At 46.7% G+C, this 24,194-nt stretch overlaps 2 protein-coding genes, 1 long non-coding RNA gene and 1 other non-coding gene across 4 annotated transcripts; 2 read left to right on the top strand and 2 right to left on the bottom strand.

Moving 5' to 3' along the window:
- Positions 1–2,816: 2,816 nt before the first annotated feature.
- LOC136383189 (uncharacterized) lies at positions 2,817–6,521 on the bottom strand. The gene is made up of 3 exons (XR_010747370.1): positions 6,328–6,521; positions 4,001–4,048; positions 2,817–3,761 (listed from the first exon to the last, which is right to left on the bottom strand). It is a non-coding gene; the product is annotated as an uncharacterized lncRNA (long non-coding RNA).
- Positions 6,522–6,541: 20 nt separating this feature from the next.
- TMEM167B (transmembrane protein 167B) lies at positions 6,542–13,060 on the top strand. The gene is made up of 3 exons (XM_066352813.1): positions 6,542–6,677; positions 8,592–8,723; positions 10,636–13,060. The coding sequence occupies exons 1-3, from the start codon at positions 6,668–6,670 to the stop codon at positions 10,716–10,718; spliced, it is 225 nt and encodes a 74-aa protein (XP_066208910.1). The 5' UTR covers positions 6,542–6,667; the 3' UTR covers positions 10,719–13,060.
- A 1,526-nt stretch (positions 13,061–14,586) lies between these two features.
- On the top strand, positions 14,587–14,989 carry LOC136383673 (small Cajal body-specific RNA 2). Its single transcript, XR_010747483.1, has one exon. It is a non-coding gene; the product is annotated as a small Cajal body-specific RNA 2 (non-coding RNA).
- CFAP276 (cilia and flagella associated protein 276) lies at positions 14,599–23,518 on the bottom strand. The gene is made up of 5 exons (XM_066352587.1): positions 23,371–23,518; positions 18,856–18,972; positions 18,224–18,339; positions 17,348–17,475; positions 14,599–17,015 (listed from the first exon to the last, which is right to left on the bottom strand). The coding sequence occupies exons 1-5, from the start codon at positions 23,449–23,451 to the stop codon at positions 16,945–16,947; spliced, it is 513 nt and encodes a 170-aa protein (XP_066208684.1). The 5' UTR covers positions 23,452–23,518; the 3' UTR covers positions 14,599–16,944.
- Between the last annotated feature and the right edge of the window lie 676 nt (positions 23,519–24,194).

Here is a 24,194-nt window from a genome sequence, read left to right as displayed (position 1 = left end):
TCGGCCTGGCGTGCAGGAGTCCCAGGTTCAATTCCCGGCCAGGACACACAGGAGAAGCGCCCATCTGCTTCTCCACCCTTCCCCCTCTCCTTCCTCTCTGTCTCTCTCTTCCCCTCCTGCAGCCGAGGCTCCATTGGAGCAAAGATGGCCCGGGCCCTGAGGATGGCTCTGTGGCCTCTGCCTCAGGTGCTAGAATGGCTCTGGTCACAACAGAGCGATGCCCCAGATGGGCAGAGCATTGCCCCCTGGTGGGCATGCCGGGTGGATCCCGGTCAGGTGCATGCGGGAGTCTGTCTGACTGCCTCCCCATTTCCAACTTCAGAAAAATACAAAAAAAAAAAAAAAGAAAAAGAAAAGAGGAACATGGGAGGCTGGTGGTGGGCCTGAGGCATGATGGGAGAGGGCAGCCAGGAAGTAACAGCCAGACCCCAAGTTTAGGCAGAAACTGCAGCCCACCCTCACCCTGCCCCTTGCAGCCCCAGTCCCTCTCCTCCAGCCTAGGGTACAGACTCTGCGTTGCTATTGCTGGGGCTTAGTGAGGTGGTGTCTTACATGAATTTGTTGTTCCACTTATTTCTGCATTCAGTGGTTGATAACGTGCCCTGACCAGGGAGTAGACCTGCCGCCTTGGTGTATCGGATGATGCTCTAACCAACTGAGCTACCTGGCCAGGCCTTCATAATAATCTTTTTCTTTTTTCTTTTTTTTCTTTCTTTCTTTTTCTATTGATTTTAGAGAGAGGAGAGAGAGATTGAAGGCGGGGGAGGAGCGGGAAGCATCAACTCACAGCAGTTGCTTCTCCTATGAGCCTTGACCAGGCAAGCCTGGGGTTTCGAACCAGCAACCTCAGCATTCCAGGTTGATGCTTTATCCACTGTGCCACCGCAGGTCAGGCTCCATAATAATCTTATGTAGTCTTAATCATCTGCTTGTTACCAAACGATGTCCGCACTCTATGGTTAAACATGCAGGCTCTGAGGTCAGATGAGTACGGGGGTTTGGATTCAGCTCTGCTCCTTTGAGACAAATGACCTGATCTCTCTCCATAGATCCATTTCCTCATCTGTGAGAAGGGGATGAGGATAGCTACTAACCTTATAAACTTATTATGGGGCTAAGATGTGTTCATATCTATAAGGTGCTCTGGGTAGTAACTGGCATGTGGTAAACATTTCATGAAGTGCCAGCAGCTTTTATGCAAGAACCTACCTTTAGCCTGACCAGTGGTGGTGCATTGGATAGAGCATTGATCTGGGACACTGAGGTTTCAGATTTGAAACCCTGAGGTTGCCGGCTTGAGAGCGGGCTCATCTGACTAGAGTACAGGCTCGCCCACTTGAGCATGCGGTCACCGGGTTGAGCATGATCCCATGGTCGCTGGCTTGAGCCCAAAGATCACTGGCTTGAGCAAGGGGTCACTGGCTTAGCTGGAGCCCCTTGGTCAAGGCACATATGAGAAAGCAATCAATAAACAACTAAAGTGGCGCAACTATGAGTTGATTCTTCTCATCTCTCTCCCTTCCTGTCTGTCTCTCTTGGGGGCGGGGGGGGGGGGGGAGGAAGAACCTGCCTTTTAGCATGACCTGCTGTTTTCCTTCATAAACTCTACATCCAGTTCCACAAGGCTACATTCAATCATTCATGAAACAAATATTTGTCAAACACCTGTACAATGTTCAGCACTTGCTATGGGACTAGGGATAAAACGGCAGACTCTTCAGCCCTGTCCGAGTAGTTCAGAGCACCCTTCCCGTACAGCAAGGATGCGGGTCCATCCTGGTCAGAGCACACATAAGAGGCAACCAATGAATGCAAAAGTAAATGGAAGAACAAAAAGATGTTTCTCTCTCTCTCTCTCTCTCTCTCTCTCTCTTCTCTCTCTCCCTCTTCCCCTCTCTTTCTCCCTCTTCCTCTCTCTCTAAAATCAATCAATTATATTAAAAAAAACTTAAGTGACAGACTATGCAAATACACAGTCCTGGGCTTATGAGTCTTACAATGTAGCAAGAGAACATTAATTAAATAGAGAATGTATGCTCTAGAAGTTTATGATGGGGCAAGGGGCCCAAGAAGGGCAGAGAGGCCTGACCTGTAGTGGCACAGTGGATAAAGTGGTGATCTGGAATGCTGAGGTCGCTGGTTCAAAACCCCAGGGTTGTCCAGTCAAGGCATATACAAGAAGCAACTAGGAATTGGTGCTTCCTGCTCCTCCCCACTCCCCCTCCCCTAAGAAATCAATAAATAAAATCTTTAAAAAAAAAAAAAAAGAAAGTCAGAGAAGCCTCCCTTGAGCAAGTGAGGATTTTTAAAAAAATGTATTTATTTTATTTTTTTTTTTCAAGAGAGATTTGCTATTCCACTTAGCTGTGCTTTCATTGGCTCCTTCCTGTATGTGTCCTGATGGGGGACAAACGCACAACTTGGCATATCTGGACTACGATGCTCTATCCCAGGGGTTCCCAAACTACAGCCCGCAGGCTGCATGCGGCCCCCTGAGGCCATTTATCCACCCCCGTGGCACTTCCGGAAGGGGCACCTCTTCCATTGGTGGTCAGTGAGAGGAGCACAGTTCCCATTGAAATACTAGTCAGTTTGTTGATTTAAATTTACTTGTTCTTTATTTTAAATATTGTATTTGTTCCCATTTTGGTTTTTTACTTTAAAATAAGATATGTGCAGTGTGCATAGAGATTTGTTCATAGTTTTTTTTATAGTCCGGCCCCTCAACGGTCTGAGGGACAGTGAACTGGCCCGCTGTGTAAAAAGTTTGGGGACCCCTGCTCTAACAGAGCTGAGACCTGAGCAGCGAATGGAGTTAGCCAGCGAAGGAGGGAGGTAAGAGTGCGCTGTGCCCCAAACTTATCTCGAACTTTCCCACCTCCATGCCCTGGAGCGCCTGGCTCCTTTCCTTTCTACTGAAATGTTACCTACCTTTCAGGCTGAGCTGAACCGTCTGCTTCTCCATAAGGTCTCCCCTGAGCTCTCCAGCCCCAAGCACTTTCGCCTTTACACTCCCACAGCTGTTTTCATTTCTCTGCAACACTTCTCACTTTCTACTGCATTTTCTGGTTATTTACACACGCAGCTTATTTTGTCTACTAAATATTCAAACTTATTAGAAACAGTGTTTCTCTTTCATCTCTGAGCTCCCAAAGATTAGCACATTCTTTACACTTCGCAGTCTTGGAACAAATGTTTCCAGCATAAATTGATGCCTGTTTGACAATTCTTTTCAAATATGTTGTAATTCAAATGAAGCGATTGTTGCAAGTTGTGCCTTTGAGACTGAATTTGCTCTTTGGTTAAACCAGACTGCTGTGGTCAGGGTCCCCGGGACTGATTCGTGCTTGCCACAGTGACTGCAACAACCCTAACAAACAAACCACTGTTCTTGACCGACAGGCGTTTGGCAACAGCTGCCTGTCCTCCAGTGGGGGCTGGGATGAACTGAGGAAGGACTGTCTGGATTGGGTCCCCAGCCAGTGGGGCTTTGTTTATCCCTCACAGTTGGGCTGTAAGCTCTAGTGACCCAAGCTTTGGCCTGATGTGAGGCTCTGAGGCTTTCCAGGCGAACAGAAACACTAACGATTGAAACAAAATCTTCAAAGATCCGTATCAGAGACAGCATCCTCAGCTGAGGCAGTGTGATAACAAGAGGAGGGAGCTTTGAAGTAAGACAGACCTAGGTCGGGATCCTACTAGCTATGTTATCTCACCATTGTGCCTTCTTTGAGCCTCAGATTTCCTCTTGAAAATACAGTCTGCAAAACAGTTGTGAAGATCAAAGGTAATATCTTTACACGCATATGCCTGTGTTCTGCTAAAATGTGTTTATTCATATATCTTCCCCAATAAAGGTGTTCCCCAAGGGCAGGGACTCATTTTTGCCTTTATTTATGCAAATCTAGCAAAGTGCCCAACATGTAGTAGACACTGGTAAATATTTTTTCCACAAATAAACAACAACAAGAATAATAGCTAATATTTATGGGGCACTTACTTTTTGCCAGGTGTTGTAAATAGTAATTCATTTAATCCTTCAACAACCCTAGAAAGGAACAACCATTATAATCCAATTTTACAGAGAGAAACAATTTTTTTAAATGCAAAATTTTGGTATAACTGATTTTGAAATAAAAACTTGGTAGGACGCCCCCTGGTGGGCATGCCCGGTGGATCCTGGTCGGGCGCATGCGGGAGTCTGACTGCCTCTCCGTTTCCAACTTCAGAAAAATACACACACACACAAAAAACCCTGGTAAGATGTTTCTTTTTCTTTTCTTTTCTTTTTAGCAAGAGAGACAGGAAGGAAGAGAGATGAAAAGCATCAACTTATAGTTGTGGCACTTCAGTTGTTCACTGATTGCTTCTCAATAGTCCCTTTAAGGGGGATTGGGGTGGCTCAAGTCGAACCAGTGACCCCTTGCTTAAGCCAGTGATCTTGGGCTTCAAGCCAGAGACCTCTGGGCTCAAGCCAGCGGCCATGGCTGTTGATGATCCCACACTACTCAAGCCAACAACTTTGGGGTTTCTAACCTGGGACCTCAGGGTTCCAGGTCAATGCTCTATCCACTGTGCCACCACTGGTCAGGCTGTTGAGATTTGCTTTATATATAAAAAAGGCAAACAGCTGTATAAAAACTGGAAAAGAGCCTGACCTGTGGTGGTGCAGTGGATAAAGCATCGACCTGGAAATGCTGAGGTCGCCGGTTCGAAACCCTGGGCTTGCCTGGTCAAGGCACATATGGGAGTTGATGCTTCCAGCTCCTCCCCCATCTCTCCTCTCTCTCTCTCTCCCCCACCCCTCTCCTCTCTAAAATGAATAAATAAAATTAAAAAAAATTAAAAATTAAAAACTGGAAAAGAGAAATATGATGGAGGAAGAAATAAGAAAGAAAACAAAAAAGAATGAGTAGGAAGAAGAGTAGGAAGGAGAAGACAGATAGACATGAAAAAAGGAGAAAGAGAAAAGGGTAAATTCTGAGCAGAGTGAACCTACCCACTTAATCAAAAGAAGATATGGTCTTTTGTTGTCCTTTGAAATAGTAATAAGACAATTAATCACCCTGGTGTGTACATGTGGGCATATATCTGGCCATCTCTTAGGTTTCGTCATATATATATATCTTTCATTCGTTTTTGTTTTTTTTTTTAATTTTTTTTTCTTTTGTATTTCTCTGAAGTTGGAAACAGGGAGGCAGTCAGACAGACTCCTGCATGCGCCCGACTGGGATCATTCGGTTTTTTGATTCTACATTTATGCATATTACCTCAAAGAGTCTGTCCTGCATCACACTTTTTTGTTCTGCCCTTAGGATAGTGCTTTTCAACCAGTGTGCCGCAAGAATTTTAAAAATATGCAATACCTGACTATTTAGTCAGGGGCACTGACCTCTTTTCCCTTAGATTGTCAAATAAAAAAATGACAACAGCCAAAACAAAAGCCCTCCGGTGTCAATTAGTCAAAATTAAACCTATTTTTTTCAAATCTGCAAAAAATATAGTTTTTGGTGTTCCGCAGAATTTTAGCAATTAAGTTATGTGTGCCATGAGATGAAAAGGTTGAAAATCACTGCTCTAGGAGGCTTTGTAAGTTTTTCTTCTGTGTGATGAAGCAAGCCACAGCCAGTAGATGGCACTGTGGCGAGGGCGGCAGCAGCCCTCCGAGAGCTTGACAACCAACCACTGCTGATCTCGAACCTTACAATTTCATGTTCGGAGGACTCAGAGTGGCTCTTCCGCCTGGAAGTCTAATAAAGCAGGTCGGTTTGTGTGCAATCAAGAATTTCAATTTACAAAATGGAACCTGTGACTTTGTCTCCACAGCCCGCACCCCAGCCCCTGCCCCCACTAAAAACTGACGATATCTCATGAGCTTGTGAAAAGTGTTGTGGGAAGCACTGTCCAGATATCAACTGATTCCTGGTGAAGGAGCCGAGGCGAACCCAGCATTAACCAAATACAGGTGATAGTCGAGACTCTCCTGAAAGTTTAAGAGAAAATTGATCAAACAGGCAGTTCTCTGAATGTTCCCCGACAACGTGGAGCTTCAGGATCTGAAATGTGAGACTTGCTTTTGTTACCATTTCTTTATTTCATTTCGAAAGTTCAGACGCATCCTGGCTATATAGATTTTCATATGGGGTAAGAAAGAGCCGCGCTTCAAGGGCAGCCCTGGAGACCGCGGGGCCCCCCTTGACCCTGGTGTCAGGGTTCTTAAGTGGAAACCCAGACCGAGACCTCTCTGTTGCAGGTGGGCTACGGGCATGCAAACGCACAGAGCAGCTGCCACAGCACGAAATGAAGTGTAAAGCTGCAAGTGCTTACCTTTTCACTCACAACGACGTGAACAGGTCAGGTTACACCCCAACACCAAATCCGCACACGCACTCAGAAGAGACCTGGTTACCATGGCCACGCAGGACGCCTCCCGGGTAGCGCGCCTTACCCGAGCGAGGGCACGCAAACCCCACCCTAGCTCGGCAATCTGCTGGCCATGTCTGATTGCATTTGGCGTTCGCCTCCCTGCCCTTGCGCCTGCGTACTACCGCTCCTACCCGTAGCTGCGGCCGGGATCGGGAAGTGTCAAGCGGGAGCTGGGTTCCCCGGCCTTCGCCCCCGCCACCGCTGATCCCGGACCCCCTAGCCAGGCCTGGGCCTAGCCGCCATGACGAACGGTGAGAGCCCATGCCCAGAGCGGAGGATGGGAGAGAAGGACGAGGGGAACGTGGCAGGCGGGGCCGGGACTGACGTGGCCGTTTTCCCCGCCTCCCCGCTCAGCCCCCCTTGGCCTCTCTGGGTGTCCCCGACTTCTGTCCCCTAGCCCCCTTCCTGGCTCCCCGGTCCCAGACCCATCTAGATGGGGGTGTGCCTCTCATGCCCACACCCCGCGACCTCGGTCCCTACCCTACCCTGTATCTTTTCTTGTCCCCTTCCTAGAACTTCGTTCTGGCCCTTACCAGCCTCTTGGAATGGTCGGGTTGAACTGTGGCTTTAGCACCAAGGAAAAGAGAGGATCTTCCCCCCAGCCTCATATATCCGTTCTCTCACTTTCCGACAGTAGGCTTGTGGTGAGGACCAAGAAATCACAGAGGATCTCAAGCCCCACACATTTGAGGGGTGAATATGGGACCTAAAAAAAAGGTCTTCTTTTGAAAAAATGCCGGAAAAGCTTTCTCTTGTTTGATTCTAAAGTTCTGTTTGGGTGATTCCATTTGGAGACTCGGGCCAGTGTTGGGTTTGGACACTGCCTCTACTAAATAGGTGACAGCTGCCATCCTATTTATCTGACCGAATTTCCCAGGCTTCTTCACTTTATAGATATAATTTCCAAGTTCAGGGGAAGGGCGCGGAGCAGGGCTTTTATCTTTAGAGTCAGCCTTACGAGAAACCCTCTTATTAAGCAGTATGATTTGAGGGGCATCGGAAAGCTTTTTCAAAAGTACCTTCTCCAAAGCCTGACACTGAAGACTCAAATTTCACCTCCTTATGAATTTTGGCATTGTCTGCAAAAATTTATGGGAGGAAAAGACTAGCACATAAAGGTATCGTTCGTCATAAAAAACTTTGTGTATGTATTAGTTTACTGAACTCTTTTGTGACACATCACTGTGAGAGGATTCCTGGAACGAGAGGGAGATAGCGTGGTCTAGAACTGGCAGGTGTTGGTTATGTCCATTATTCCTTTGGAGTTTCCTGGGCAATCAGAGATCCGAGGTTACTAGGCGCACTAGCTGGGACATCGTCCAGAGCAAGAAATCACCTGACCCAGGAAATAAAAGAGCAGTCTGACACATAATGATTACTGAATAAACTTGAGTCACCGCCCTCTTTGTGGTTTGATATCTTTTTTCTTTTTTTTTGGAGTGAGGTGATTTATTGTTCTTACATGTACAAGAAACAGCTCAGTTTACATATGTAGGAAATGGAATTGTTACAAAGTTTTTCCCCACAATTGTTCCACTGTGTTGAAATGTTGAAGCCTTGGAGAGATACATATTTTTCACAAGAATCTGTTGCTATGCTGGCAGAAATTTGGTGTATAAGTAGAGTATCATGCACAAAGTGTGAGATAAGCATAGGAAAATTGTAGTCCTATGCATTCTAACTCTTGCAATTTCCATTAAGCTTCACATTTTGCCTTAATGTTTTCTTCAACAGACTCAAATCTGAGACTTGGCTAAATATCTAGCTGTCCTTTATCACATGAATGATTTATAGTAAAATGTTTAATTCTCTCAACTCAGGCTCCAAAGATTCCTAGGACTCTCTCAACCTCTTGCCAACACTGGCTGTTCCTGGGAGGCTGAGCCCATATAAACTGATGAACTTTTCTCAGGATTTGTAGTTCTTAAAAAAGAGGAGGAGAGGGCAGGGCACAGTGGAACTTTTGTAAGGGGGATGCCTATGAGCAAATTTTGGGAACAGTAAGCTAATACCAGGACCTGGGCTCCCTCATGTCAAGGGTTGGCACTGCAGTTGAGGTTATCATCTTGATGGTATATCACACTCTGTGTTCCTTGAAGTTCTCTAATGGGATCACCTGTCCCAAAGTGATTAGCTCCAAAGGTTATCTTTTCTTCCTGTAACAGTGTACTCCTTGGATGGGATTCTGGTGTTTGGTTTGCTCTTTGTCTGCACCTGTGCATACTTCAAGAAAGTTCCTCGTCTCAAAACCTGGCTGCTATCAGAAAAGAAGGGAGTTTGGGGTGTTTTTTACAAAGGTAAGAGCATATGTGCACAGGAAGAAGAGATTGTCATCTTAGGACAGGGAGATGCTAAAAAGTGGGGGTGAGATAGGCTAGGAATGTATTTCATTCCATTTTAACATAATTGTTTATTTTAGCATCAAGGTAATTTTAATATTCTCTATAAAAGTATATAAACTAAGCAATTTAGACTGGACTGGAATTGTTGGGAGGAATCTTTTCCCAATGAAAAGTTTTTCTGACCTGAACAGGTTGTGGTGCAGTGGTTAGAGCATCAGCCTGGGATGCCAAGGACCCAGGTTCGAAACCCTGAGGTCGCTGGCTTGAGCATGGGCTCACCAGCTTGAGCATGGGATCACAGACATGACCCCATGGTCGCTGTCTTGAGCAAGGGGTGACTGGCTCAGCTGGAGCCCCAGTCATAGCACATGAGAAAATAATAAAGAACAATTAAGGTGCCACAACTATGAATTAATGCTTCTCATCTCTCTCTCTTCCTGTCTGTCTGTCCCTCTCTCTCTCACACTAAAAAAAAAGTTTTTCTGAATTTCTGGAAATACTATATTGGAGTCTTTTTAAAAAGTACTGATTTTAGCAAGGGAGGAAGGTTTAGAGACAGAAACATTAATCTGTTCCTGTATGTGCCCTGACTGGGGATCAAACCTGAAACCTTTGAGTATCCAGACAACACTCCAACCAACCGAGCCATCTTCCCAGGGCAATATAATAGAGTCTTTTAAGTTTTTATCTCATTAACTCAAATGCTTTTTTACTTTGGGCACCTTCATTTGGAATCCTAACTACCTAAATCTATTTGCAAAATAGGGCAAAATATAAACGTATATTCACCTAGAATCTAGGGTAGTATTTATTTATTTAAAGATTTATTGAGGCCCTGGCCGGTTGGCTCGGCGGTAGAGCATCGGCCTGGCGTGCGGGGGACCCGGGTTCGATTCCCGGCCAGGGCACATAGGAGAGGCGCCCATTTGCTTCTCCACCTCCCCTTCCTCTCTGTCTCTCTCCTCCCCTCCCGCAGCCGAGGCTCCATTGGAGCAAGGATGGCCCGGGCGCTGGGAATGGCTCCTTGGCCTCTGCCCCAGGCGCTAGAGTGGCTCTGGTCGCGGCAGAGCGACGCCCCGGAGGGGCAGAGCATCGCCCCCTGGTGGGCAGAGCATCGCCCCTGGTGGGCGTGCCGGGTGGATCCCGGTCGGGCGCATGCGGGAGTCTGTCTGACTGTCTCTCCTCGTTTCCAGCTTCGGAGAAATAAAAAAATAATAATAATTAAAAAAAAAGCCTAGCGTGCGGAGGACCCGGGTTCGATTCCCGGCCAGGGCACACAGGAAAAGCGCCCATTTGCTTCTCCACCCCTCCGCCACGCTTTCCTCTCTGTCTCTCTCTTCCCCTCCCGCAGCCAAGGCTCCATTGGAGCAAAAGATGGCCTGGGCGCTGGGGATGGCTCTGTGGCCTCTGCCCCAGGCGCTAGAGTGGCTCTGGTCGCAACATGGCGACGCCCAGGATGGGCAGAGCATCGCCCCCTGGTGGGCAGAGCGTCGCCCCTGGTGGGTGTGCCGGGTGGATCCCGGTCAGGCGCATGCGGGAGTCTGTCTGACTGTCTCTCCCTGTTTCCAGCTTCAGAAAAATGAAAAAAAAAAAAAAAAAAGATTTATTGATTTTAGCGGGGAGAGGAGTGGGAAGCATCAACTCGCCCGTATGTGCCTTGACTGGGCATGCCTGGGGCCTTGGACCAGCGGTGACCTCAGCTTTCTCCACTGTACCACCATGCGTCAGGCTAGGCATTATTTAAATACATTCCCAAGTGGGTTCTTGGGACCCTTGGTAGGCCTCTTCATCTGTGCCTAGAGATTTCAAAAGTGAGGACTTATCTGAAGGGCAAGCGGTGACTTCTCTTTCTACTTTTGCCTGCTAGCTGCTGTGATTGGAACCCGGCTGCATGCTGCTGTGGCAGTCACCTGTGTCATCATGGCCTTTTACGTCCTATTCATAAAATGAATTCCAGAGAATCCATCTCATCAGCTGCCAACCAAGGGTGAAGAACTTGTCGGGAACCTGGGCCCAGCATAAGAGAGTTCAGCTAAAATCATCAAAGTCCCCAGGATGACACCACAGCATCTGTCCCTCCCATATGTGGGGAAAACACATTGTTACAAACATTGCTTATGCTTCAGGGGACTCCAGAAAGCCAACTTCCTTGAATCAGTCCTTGGCAGACAGCATATAATGTCCAGATAAATTACACCCCTCAGTGATAACTTTATATGCTGCTTAAGAACCTGTCACCTACTTTGTTCCTCAGCCCTCACCAGGATTTTTTTTTTTACATAGGCTCATTAGGGAAGGACACAAGCTGTATTCAGATCTCTTGAAAGCAGATAATTTTCAAGACTTGACTTTTATTTTCCCACTGTCTTGATTTAGATTTGGCAAATGGGAGGAAGGTGGGAGAACTGGGTGGGTAACAGGAACTGTACAATGCCAAGGAAGTTTTTGGCTTTGGAAATTTATCTTTCATGTACCCATCTGGCAACATAAGAGAGAGGCAGGGTCCTCGTCATGCAAAAAGAGAACAGATGGATTCGCTGTGCGCTGGGAGCTGGAGAGTCTGCCAACATAATCTGGGACTCCGTGAGATTTGGGAGTTACTGTCTGGGATAAGACCAGAAAGCCGTAACTCAGACAAGAAAAAATGTTCTGTTCACCAGTATTCCCACAAGGAGACTTCACCCCAACAAATGGTATATGAAAATGAATCCCCCGTCTCTATTTTCCTAAAGCCTTTTTATATTTCCTAAATTACTGAGTGCTAATACTGTTACTCAGTTTTAAATGCCACCACTATGGGAAAGAGAAATGATTGAAGAAATAATTGTTTAATATATGTGCAGCTAGGGTAGAAGAAATCTAGTATATTCATATACTAGTAAAATGATCTAGTATAAATTAATTGTGATGTTAGATGGAAGTTTTATCATGTTATCCAAGATACAGACTTATTCTATGTTTAAATCTGAGTTATGGCCATTTTCAGTTGCTTGTTTTTCTTGGCCAGGTCTTAGTTTTCTTCATATTACAATCCTCTTTAGCTGTCCCTTGTAAGTTCTGTATTGTAAGAACATGAGAAATTTGAACAAGTGAGAGAAGTTGCTGGTATTCATAGGCATATTTGAACAGTTCCTAGAATCCATGGATAAAATGAGGGTGTTTTTTTAAAGTAACAGAAAACAAAGAATTGCAGCTTGATTGATGACTTTTCCATAGAGTCTGGTAACTCCTGAGGAAAGCATTTTAGATGACCGTACATTTGAAGGGAAGACTTCTCTATTCTCTCCTCCTTAGATCAGCAAAAGGAGCAGTTACAAAGCCTAGAACTTCTGTATTTAAAAAAATGTTGGTCTAAAATTATTATAAAAAGCAAGCATGGACATAAGTCTACCAGTTGAATTACCTAGTAGAGTAAAACTTGACTGTGGACAAGTTAGCTGTGGTTGACCCCTGTGTGGCAGTAAATTTTCTTTTGTCTTATTCCAAAAGGACAAAAGGTGCTAGGAAGTTTAGTTTCTGAAATAGTTCAGTCTGTGAGGGTTTCTGGAAGTATAGAAAGACATCACATAAACACTACATGTCTAATCATCTCAGAGTTGTGGCTATTATCTTCAGGAATTGGTCCAGAGGCCAAATTTCAATGATTCATATGTTTTCCATGGTCATTTCTGAGGATCTTTCCCAGGAGTGAGAGGAAACGGGAAAGAGTTACACCGCATGGGTGTGAGTTTGGGACCTGTTGGCCAACTGGACTGTCCCTCCTTGGAAATACAGGATCAACATGTTTGCACTTCTTATTGTGTAGCTTTACTGACTTTTGTTTTCTAATGGGGCTGATGACTCGAAGCTTGGTGCTTGCAGCTGTTTCATATTTTAAACTAGTTCCATTTCACAGTTGTAGTTATTCAGACCGATTTTTACAGCTTCCTGGCTGGGTCATCTTTTGAGATGTTTTCATTCCAGAATGTACCAGAAAGTGCACAGCGAAGGCAATTTACAGGAAAAAAACACATGGCTTATTTCATTTTACTTTATATAAGCAGATAAGCAAAAACCTGTTTAACTCACTACTTTGCCTGATGTGTCGTATTTTTTGACTGAAAACTGTATAAGTTGTTCCTCTGAGTCTTAGGGGTAGAAGAATGGAATAGCACTAGCGCCCAGATTCAGACCGGCATCACCTAAACCTCGTATGCCAGGGTGGAATGAAGTCAGCTTTTTATAGTTAAAATACAATTTTTTTATTCACCATTGTCTGCACAAGTTCTTGAAAATAAATTTTCTTTCCCTACTGTTTTGTCATTTTATTTGTCATGCTGAATTTATTGAACTTTGTTCAATATTCCCTTGGGTTCTGCCCATAGTCTACCTTTTTAGTTTAAATTAATACCATCATTCCTGTTAAGCCCTGTGATGCTCACTGAATGTATGATATACTTCAGAATCTATAAGAGTGTTTCTTTCTCCTTTGGGATATACCAGCTTATACTGTATATATCAGTATAGATATTAATATTCTTTGAGGTGTATTAAGTAAGGGAGATGCTACTCTCCAGTACATTTTACCTACTATTGCTATTAAATACAAGTATGATCTGCCCTTACCAGCCATAAACTTAATTCAAATGATGTTATCAGGTTAACCAGTCATACACCTATAATAGCCTTTAGCCAATGGGATTCTGACGCATACTTGGATATTTTCTCCTAAGTGTTTATTCCAAGTGCATGGTGAGACTGGCAAAAGTACACACTATAACTTGACAATCATTTTTTAATTTCTAAAAGTCTGATTTGTCTTCCCCCACACAAACCTATTTACTGAAAAGGAGATGAAACATTAAAATTGCACTCTCTGCTTGTAAAAGAAGCGAATTCTATTTATATAATCACTTCTGTTTTTCACTCTACTTGTTCTGGAGTTTGAAAGTCTGATATGTCTTAATGGATATGAAGGTAAATGAAGGTGCAGCAGAACGACTGTCATAGCTCAAGTTCTGGGGAGCAAGAGGGCTATGTGAGGACAGGGATATGCTCTCCTTCCTTGTTTCACAGGTGTCCTGACTGCCTAATCGAGTCTCACCTTTCCCTTTCGGAAGATGATGTTTGCCTTCTCCTTCGGGAGAAGAAACTCCTGGGGAAGCTAAGAGTGGGAAAGACCGGGATTTGCCTTCGCCATGGGAAAGGAGTCATTCACCTGTTATTGAGATTGGATCATCTTATATCGATAATTTGGATTGAAGATCAAATAAAACGTATAGAAAAGCCCTGGTGGGGTAGCTCAGTTCACTGAAGCATCATCCCAATGTGCCAAGGTAGTGGGTTCCATCCCTGGTGGGGGCATGTGCAGGAGTCAACCAGTGAAGGCATGAATAATAGAGTGGAGCATCAGGTTGACGTGCTCGCTCTCTCTCCCCCTCCCTTGTTTCTCCCTTTCTCTCTCTCTCAAATCAATTTTTATAAAAATTCTTGGCCTGGCAGCTCAGTTTGTCCCCATATGCCAAGGTTGCAGGTGTGATCAGAGCACATAGAAGGGTCAACCAATGTTTTTCTCTCTCCTTTCCTCTCTCTAAAATAAAATAATAAAATTTAAAAAACAGATATGGATATAAATACATATGTAACTGCACAAAGATCAAAAGACTTAAGAGTCAGTATCCTGAGCCCTTTGTCCCGCCTGTCCCTAGACACGGCTTCCCCTCCGAGCCCCGGGAGGGCAGCAAAGCGCGCACTCCACGAGGGCCTGCTCTGGTTTCTCCCAGAATCCTTCGAGAAGAGGGCGGGACGGAGGGTTTAAAAGAGGATGAGGAGTTCCGGTCCCTTACCGGGGAAGAGCAGCCTGGGGTGAGGGTGTTGTGTGCTGTGCCGGCGTCGCGTGCATGGCGTGTGTGGGCCGAGTGTGTGAGTGGACGCGTAAATGTGATCGTGCGTGGGGAGTGCAAGGTGAGTGCCTGCCCCCCCTGCGCCCCTTCCCCGTCTACACATTGATCTTATTTGATCGGGTTGTGACCCCAGCCGCACCGGGCGGACCCGAGATGAAAAGCTCCCCTCCTGCGAAGCCTCCTCCTCGGGGCGCTGTGCAGCGAGGCCCGTTGGTGGCGGCAGCGCCACGGTCCCGGAGCCGCCCTTCCGGGGCCCGGCGCTCAGAAGTGATGAATTGATCAGATAGACGAGGCCAGGCTTGTCCCGCGCCGCTGATTATCGAGGCGATTCTGATCTGAGCCCGGCTCCGCGGGGCGCGGTGAGGCTCGCGCGTTCGCAGTCGTTGGCGGGCTCGGGGCGCTGGCGGGGAGGGCGGAGGGTGACCGAACTGCCGCCCCGAGGCGCGCGGGACCGGGAGCTGGCAGGGGACCGGGCTTTGTTCTTCCTTAGCTTCCTCCTCCTTTTCTTTAGGCCCGCCTTGTCCTGATGACTGAATGGTACCGACCTGGTGCGCCTGCTCTAACGGCACCGCACAGCGCCGGCCGCTGAGGGAAACACGTGTGTATTGTCTGTGTGCATGTCCCCATATGGGTATAGCTCTCCAGAAGAACTTGGAGAACTCGTAAATACAAATTGTAGAGACCCGTCCCAGATTTACTGAATTAGAATTATCAGGAACATCTAGGAATCTTTGTTTTTAAATATTATATTTATTGATTTTAAATGGAGGAAAGAGAGAAGGGGGGTGCAGAGGAGCAGGAAGCATCAACTCATAGTTGTTGCTTCTAATCTGTGCCAGGACCCAGCTAGCCCGGGGTCTTAAACCAACGACCTCAGCAGAATCTCTATTTTTTAAGTCTTTATGTATGGATCACAGTAATTAAGTTTTTGATGTTAGGTATTAACCTACACGAGGTGACTAACCAGAGGCACCTCTCTGCCATTTTCAACCATCCTAAATAATGAGAACTGAAGACCTGACCTGTGGTGGCGCAGTGGGTAAAGCCTTTCCACTGGAATGCTGAGGTTGCCGGTTCAAATCCTTGGGCTTGCGGGGCCAAGACACATACATACAGGAAGCAACTATTAGGAACAGGTGCTTCCCGCTCCCCCCCTCCCCACTCTCCATCTTTCTCTTCCTTCCCTCTCCAAAAATCAATAAAAATCTAAATAATGAGAACTTAAACTTTCTGTTGCCACTTGTCAGCAGATACACCATCTGAATAGTGGGAGAGGGGCTGTGATTGGTGGTGTTTAAGGACCCTGCACCTGAGTACCAGAAAAGAAGCCTTTTCCTATCTGACTTACTCAGCAGTGCGTTTGCTGTCCAAACTTAGAGATGGGAATTTACCTCACGACAGTCTAGGTCTGCCATTTCTTACCTGGTCTAACAGCAGGTTCCTGTGACTTTAGAAACCATAGTAATGCATCATTTTTAGGTAGTTTCAAACCCAAGCACCAGATTTTTAAGCCTTGTTTATAAGACTGCAGCAGCTATCAGCACAAACTGGCACAAAGTAAAGGAACTGACTCCCAGCCAGAAGATGGCAGCAGTTAAAACAACGGCAAGGAGGCAGGACCAGAGAGATGAAGTCCCCCCTCCACCAATGGAAAAGTAGAGCCTAGCAGATGACTAAGTCCAGGAGGCTGGAAATCTTGTGACATCAGCATAAATATTAATGCTAACTTTAGTGAGCTACTAAAATTACAGTGATTGTAAGCTTATGAAGACAATGGTTTATGGCCTGACCAGTGGTGGCACAGTGGTTAGAGGGTCAGCCTGGAATGCTGAGGTTGCCGGTTCAAAACCCCAGGCCTGCCCCAGTGAAAGCACATATGAGAAGAAGCTACTAGGAGTTGATGCTTCCTACGCCCTGCCCTCTACCCTTTCTCTAAAATCAATAAAATCTTAAAAAACAAACAGTGGACTATGTCCAGTCTTGTTTCCACAACACTTAGCTCGACACAAAGGTTTGCAAGAAATGTTGAACAGATGTTATCTGTGTGGTTGGAGTAACTGGTTTACAAAATACGAATACGTGCCTGCTGCTACAAACTGGGCTGTTCTGTCCTGAGTCCTTGTGGATATGCCCAACAGGACTAGTTTCTAGAAGTAGGAAACTCCCCATCTTTTAAGAGTCTTGTAGTCTATGGGGTAACAGACACATAAGGATTCATCTTGCACAAATCTATTTAATGGAGGCGGGCAGCAGGGTGTTTCACTATGATTAATTAGTCCAGGGGTCTGTCAACATTAGGTGGAGAAGAAGCCCCCATCTTTCTTTCGGGAATAGCCTCCATTGGTGGCTGCAGGGTGAGGGGACACTGTGGAGAAAAGAGGGAGTGGGCTGTGAGTTTCAGATCCTTTGTCTCCATTGGGAACCTGTAATCACCCATACCTTTATGGGGACTACAGAGGATTCTTGTAACAGCTGGGGAACTGGCAGAGGACAGGAGGTAGCTACAGCTCTTCCATTCCCGAGTTTCTGCCTTTGCTGGGAATTTGTCCCCTAGACCTAAGGCTGAGTTAGACTGAAAAGTTCAACTTATTCCAGGGCATCCCGCCCACCATGTTCCCTCATAGCCAATCACCTCAACTCCCTGATTTCTGGGTCCACTTAGAAAAATGTGCACCACCCATCTTCCCTAACACTTACCTATGGACCCCTGGGTGCTGTGGATGGAGTCCTTCGTAGGGTTGATCCAGTGTCTGATGTTAATTGTGGAAGTGATGGGAGGGGATGGGGGTGGGGGTAAGATTTCTCCAGGATACTGGGTCTGGATCCTAGATGATGGTGTGGGGAAGATCAGGGGAATGAAACCAAGCAGGAGGAAGGTGAGGGAAAGAGTTGCATGCAACCTCAAAAATCAAGTAGCCAAAGGCCCTTTTTTACCCTATGTAGAATTAACCTAAGATTTTGTTAATATGATACAAACACACTCTTGGAGGTTCTCTGTTCATTCTAGATTCAAAAAATACAGGAGTCGGCCCTGGCCGGTTGGCTCAGCGGTAGAGCGTCGGCCTAGCGTGTGGAGGACCCGGGCTCGATTCCCGGCCAGGGCACACAGGAGAAGCGCCCATTTGCTTCTCCACCCCTCCGCCGTGCTTTCCTCTCTGTCTCTCTCTTCCCCTCCCGCAGCCAAGGCTCCATTGGAGCAGGGATGGCCCAGGCACTGGGGATGGCTCTGTGGCCTCTGCCTCAGGCGCTAGAGTGGCTCTGGTCGCAACAAGGCAACCCCCAGGATGGGCAGAGCATCGCCCCCTGGTGGGCAGAGCTTCGCCCCTGGTGGGCGTACCGGGTGGATCCCGGTCGGGCGCATGCGGGAGTCTGTCTGACTGTCTCTCCCTGCTTCCAGCTTCAGAAAAATGAAAAAAAAAAAAAAAAATACAGGAGTTATTTACAGGTACAGATGTAAGCAACATAGAAACCTGATACAAATGCGTACCCACTGATGGCTATTTCCCAGGTGGCACTTTCCCTTATATGATTGGTGTTGTCCTTACGGTGGGAGGCCCTGCCTCCCCCACTTACCCGTGGGAATCCAGGGTGGTCTCCCGGTGTAGCAGGATCTCACTTTTGTTCTTGAATGCCCCCGTGTGGTGGTTGTACAAGGCTGCCAAGCGGAAATCCAGATCATCCTTTGGAATCTACAGAGGAAGTCAAGCCCTCCAGGGTTAACTCGCCACCTCTGTCCCCGCTCTAGTCAAGTTCTGTTGGGTTCTACCTTCACCAAAAGTAGAGCAAACCCCTTTTAGGCCTGGACCCACCAAATTGTACACGATAACTCGTGTCAATATGGAGTTGCCTCTCATGGTTAGGTCTAAGGAGTAGTGAGCTGTCCTGTAGATAAGGGAATCACTATAGTGTCCCCAACCTGGGCTCAATGGGCCTTACCTCATTCAGGGTTATAGTCAGCCTTTGTTTTGAAGACTGTGGAGGCTAGTGAGAAAATGATCTCCAGATAAATGACTGGAGCAGAACCCAGGCCTGACTTCCCAGAGACCAGGTAAACTGGTACAGTATTTGGCTTTAGATTAGGTAGGATCCTGGATTGGGGACAAAAGGAAGGATACTAAAGCAGTCAGAGACAGACTACCTTTCAAAGAGGATATTAATGAGTCCTAACTGGATGTAAAGAGAAATCGCATTTCAATACTAGGTACCTCAGATTCAAAAAAATCAGCATTCCGCTTCATGGAGGTGAGCGTGGGAGTGGAGTTGAGTCGGTTCCAGGGTTCCTGTTGGTGAGCAAGGTGAGTTGGGTTCTTATACGGCAGTTTCTGCAAAAGAAAATCCACACCAGGTCCTTGCTGAAGTGGTCGCTTCCGTGGCATCCGCTCCTTAACCCACCGTATTAGCCGAGTTTCAGAGCCACCTCTGCACAGAGAAGAACAATACGGGACAAGACTCCCCAGGCTTTCCGTCTTCTATGTCTTCAGTCTTCGAGCTGACAGAAACGGGCAGGAATATCTGGGAAGGGGTGGAGTGGGACAGGTGGGGGACAAAGAGTGGGGAGCGAGTAGGAAAGATGGTGATTTCAGGTTGAGACATCCTGAACTTGAGGGAAAGATTAGACATCCTAATACAACTAACAGGGAGAACATTGGGGGGGAGCAATTTGTTGGAGAGCTCAGGACAAGTAATTGAGATCTGGGAGCTGTCCACATGAAATCATGGTTGAAGCCTGCAAATGAATGTGGCCAAAAGGGAGGAGGTGGTCTGTGAGCGCACGATATTATAATGGGGAAGGAAAGAGCACTTAAGAGGCAATCAGATACAGGAGAATCAGGAGACTGCAGTGTCTAAGCAGGTGAGAAATAGATTTCAGTAAACAGGGAAGGACCATTGTGACTGAAGGAATGTCAAAGAAAAGGTCTACTGGGCATTCAGTCCTCTAAATAAACCCCCACAAGCATGCCTGAAATGCATATAACTGATTTCTTCATTACTTGTAAAGTGCCATATTGTTCATCACTGTGTCCCCTTACCCAGCACAGCCACCTAACACATGGTGTTCAAAAGTGAAATATTGGTTGAATCAATGACTGAACTCCAGTGAGTACAACTACGGCCTAGTAGAAATCTCATTCAACCTATGTGATATGGGAACCTTTTTCTTCCCTATACGTGGCAAAGTGCTGTGTCACTCAGCTCAACTAGGCAGTAATCGAACAGTATGTACCAGGCACCGTGCTATCACCAAGACAGATGAAAAATGGAACAAGCAAACTACAAATATACATATATATCGTAAGCACAGGCAACTCTCCTCTGTTCCTTAAAGGCTACATAAGCCTCATCATCTCTATCAGAGGGATGAGATTGTCTTTCAATGAGAAAGTCAAGCATAAGTGCCATCTTCACACCCACTTGTCTTCCATCTCAGAGAAAGAGGAGTCCCTTTTACTCAAGAATAACCCGTCGTCCCTGAACCCAGCTCCTCTCTGTGCCTTGGAAACCTATGCCATTCTGGCCTCTCCGTACCCAGCTTCTCATTCCTTTATAACTGTCTAACTACTTAACTACCCCTTTCCTACAGAACCAGACTCTTCTTCAAGAATCATCATTTACGCCTGACCAGGTGGTGGCGCAGTAGATACAGCGTCAGACTGGGATGCGGAGGACACAGGTTCGAGAACCTGAGGTCTCCTCGAGGTCTCCAGCTTGAGCGCGGGCTCACCTGGTTTGAACAAGGCTCACCAGCTTGAGCTCAAGGTCACTGGCTCAAGCAAGGGGTCACTCGGTCTGCTGTAGCCCCATGGGCAAGGCACAAATGAGAAAGCAATCAATGAACAACTAAGGTGCCACAATGAAGAATTGATGCTTCTCATCTCTCTCCCTTCCTGTTTCTCTCCCTTCCTGTCTGTCTGTCCCTTTCTCTGTCACACACACACACACACACAAATCATCACTTACTATCTTCATTTCCTCCCCCTTCCTATCCCGCCTGCAGTCTGGCCTCTGCCCCAAGCACCCACTGAAACCACTCTTGCTGGAGACCAGTGATCACTATGGCTAGGTCAGGTGGATCCTCTCCAGACTTGACCTATCTGACCTCTGCAGTTTCTACCACCATGATTCTGATTCTCTCAAATGATCTCTCCATCTTCGGTGGGTCTAGCTCCTCCGGCTTTCTTCCTGCTTTTAATTGTTACTTCTCAGCTCTCCTACCCCCTCTGTCCCTCAGACAGTGGCATTCCCAGGGGTTTAGTTTCTGCTTGCCTTACTCTCCCATTTGCTGGATGAGCTCATTCCCTCCCATGACTTCAACCACCGTCTGGATGCTGTGGCTTCCAGGTGTACATCTTCAACCCAGAACTTTCAACCATGCTGCCTGCTATTCAGTCCCACTTAGATACCCCACAGGCAACAAAAAACAACATCTACATAATTGATCTGAACACCTTCCTCCCCCACCTGCTTCCCCTTGTGCCTCATTCAGGAGATGGTATCAATGAAGCCCTCAGAAACCTAGGAGTTACCCTATCTGCTCTCTTGGGCTCACATCCATTCAGACACAAAATCCCATCAGTCCTTCCCTTTGCTCTGTCTCGGATCTACACCTTATCGTCACCCCCGCCACACCGCTTTAGGTCCATTGTTCTTCTGCCTCCGATCTGACCACTCTCGTCTCACTCCCTCCTATCCAACCCGCTGCCACTGTGCTTTCTTCCTTTTTTCAATGTTTATTTCATTGATTTGAGAGAGAGAGGGACGGGAACATCGATCTGTTCCTATCTGTGTCCTCACCGGGATCGAACCAGCAGCCTCTGAGCTTTGGGGATGATGCTCTAACTGAGCCATCCGACCAGGGCCACTTGTGGTTTCTAAAACCTCCATCTATTGTGTCGCTCTAGTATTTAAAATCCCGGTGTGATTCCCAGCACCCCCAGGATGAAATTCTAGCTCCCTAGCACGGTGTACACAGCACACCCAGCCCAGTAAGGCCACTTCCCAGCTCCCGCTCTCTCCACTCCTCCACCTCACACTGACACTCCAGCCATTCTGGACTCACCAGGCCCCAAACAGGTCGCCCTTTCTCTCCTTTCCAGGTGCACCTGGGGCTCCCTTTGTCTTGCTGGTGATCAGTGTCCAGTTCTTGTTTCCTTCTTCCTAACTCATATTTCACATCCTCCCTCAACTGGCCCAGCTCATTAACTATTTTTTTTTATTATTTTAAAATGTTTATTTTATTGATTTTAGAGAGAGGAAGTGGGAGAGAGAAAGAGACAGGGACATCAATCTGTCATTGTATGTGCCCTGACCACCTGACCAGTGATCATACCAGCAACCTCCGCGTTTCGGGACGATGCTCTAACTAACCGAGCTATCCAGCCAGGGCCAGCTCACTCACATTTCAGTATCAAAACTCACCTGCTCTGGAAAGCTTTCCTTTTAGTTCCCAGTTCTCCTGACACATTACATATAACTGTCATAACACATGTGCTATTGTGCAAACATTTCTGCTGTTGCAGTTTCGCTTTTCTACCAGAGTTCCTATAGAGCAGGCACTATACCTAATTTATCTAGACATCCTCAGGGTGCAGCAGTAACTGGCGTACAGTAAATAATACATGCTGAATAAACAAAAGAAGCTCTTTGATTTTATTAAGCCACAATGACTATTTAATTCTCCTTATTTTGCACCACTTCAAACATCCCAACCACTTCTGTTAGAAAAAGGATCATCTAATTTCCCAAATCACTGATACACGTACATACACAAACACATTCCAGCATTAACCAAAAAACAGATCATGTGAAGACATGTATAAAGCATGACTTTCAGTGGATTTTCTCCCACTCCATATCTTACACGTTTTTTAAATTTTATTTATTTATTTTTTTTTTACAGAGACAGAGAGTGAGTCAGAGAGAGGGATAGACAGGGACAGACAGACAGGAACAGAGAGAGATGAGAAGCATCAATTATTAGTTTTTCGTTGCACATTGTGACACCTTAGCTGTTCATTGATTGCTTTCTCATATGTGCCTTGACCTCGGGCCTTCAGCAGACCAAGTAACCCCTTGCTGGAGCCAGCGACCTTGGGCTCAAGCTGGTGGGCTTTTTGCTCAAGCCAGATGAGCCCGCACTCAAGCTGGCGACCTCAGGGTCTCGAACCTGTGTCCTCCGCATCCCAGTCTGACGCTCTATCCACTGCGTCACCGCCTGGTCAGGCACGTTTTTATTTTTATTTTTTATTTTTATTCACTTTTTAGAGAGAGGAAGGGAGAGAGTGAGATAGAGATAGGAACATCGATCTGCTCCTGTATGTGCCCTGACCAGGGATTAAACCAGCAACCTCTGTGTCCCGGGATGATGCTCTAACCAACTGAGCTACCCAGCCAGGGCATATCGCATACCTAATTAGAGGGCAGTCTCCAAATAGAGCCAAGGGTAGCTTCGTGGAACCTGGGCCTATTTAAGCTGAATTACGTACACCAGTCACTGGTTTGGGTGGCAAGAGCCCCTACTTCCTTTGTTCTAGAGCTCTACTTCCCTTTGCCCTAAAGCACCTCTGAAAGGTTAGCAGACCTGGATATGGGGACATAGAGGCAGGTGGAAAACAGATCTCTCCGGTACCTGACTCAGTGTCCTCTCCAGAGTTCTTTAAGTTACGCGGACAGACAGAAGAGTGCTGTCCACTCTGCTAGGACTGCGCAAGAAATCACAGTACCTTGGAAGCCCGCACTTTTCCCAAGTAGGAATCGTCGTTATCTAACATAGACTGCTGGAAAGGGTCTCGGGTGGGAGGCATGGTGAAATGTCCAGCGAGAGAGGCTCTTATGAGGGATGGGAGGGCCGCGCAGCCGCACACAACCTTGCACGCGAAGGATGCCTGGTCCCAATTGTTTGGAACGCCCACTTTCGGTTGCTAGGCAACTGCCCCACCATCTATGACTGAAAGTCCCATCAAAAAGAGCGCCGCCTGGCGGCCTAATGAGGGAGGCCTACCGGGAGGAAGCCATGGAACAGGGACAGCGCCGCTGAGCGTACCCAGGAGTCCTGGCTTTGCACTCGCAAGTCTTAGGTAAAAAAACAGAGGCCTGCCGCGCAGGACTAACGCAAAACCTTCAGTTGACGAAAGGAGTCCTATAAGATGACCCAGAAAACCCCTTCTCCCCCGCATCTAACGAAAGGATTTTTTCAAAGCAATAAGGGAATGAGGATGTCCAGAGACGGTAGAGCCCATGTGTCGTGCTTGGAAAATTGCTGACTAAGCAAATTCTCCTTGCTTAAAACCAGTTTAACTATACGAGTCTGAAGGCTTCGCATCAAGCTGGTTGTAAAGGCACGATGGATGTGGAAGGATGAAGTAGATCTCCCGAAGCGGCTGCCTTTGCAGCAGGTACACCTTCTAGGCCACTCCTCTAGGCTATAACTTCTAGAAGAGCGGCGACGTCTCCATCTTCCTAGTGCTTTACACACAGGACGTGCTTAGTATTTGTCGAACGCCACATCTGCAGAATTAAAGATGCTCATAAGTGGTCCATGGCCCGA

This window comes from Saccopteryx leptura, chromosome 11 (genome assembly GCF_036850995.1).
Source record: "Saccopteryx leptura isolate mSacLep1 chromosome 11, mSacLep1_pri_phased_curated, whole genome shotgun sequence".
NCBI lineage: Eukaryota > Metazoa > Chordata > Mammalia > Chiroptera > Emballonuridae > Saccopteryx > Saccopteryx leptura.
Note: the sequence above shows the minus strand (reverse complement) of the source record. Positions and strands in the feature narration are given on the sequence as shown.

Bases quoted from the DNA above. Each gene is read 5' to 3' on its own strand.
- TMEM167B (XM_066352813.1), top strand. The intron at 8,724-10,635 runs GTAAGAGCATAT...TTTGCCTGCTAG, and splicing joins TTGGGGTGTTTTTTACAAAG to CTGCTGTGATTGGAACCCGG.
- CFAP276 (XM_066352587.1), bottom strand. From the start codon at position 23,451: ATGCCTCCCACCCGAGACCCTTTCCAGCAGTCTATGTTAGATAACGAC. The intron at 18,340-18,855 runs GTACCTAGTATT...CTTCCTCTGTAG, and splicing joins CTGATTTTTTTGAATCTGAG to ATTCCAAAGGATGATCTGGA. The intron at 17,016-17,347 runs GTAAGTGTTAGG...TTTTCTCCACAG, and splicing joins CAGCACCCAGGGGTCCATAG to TGTCCCCTCACCCTGCAGCC.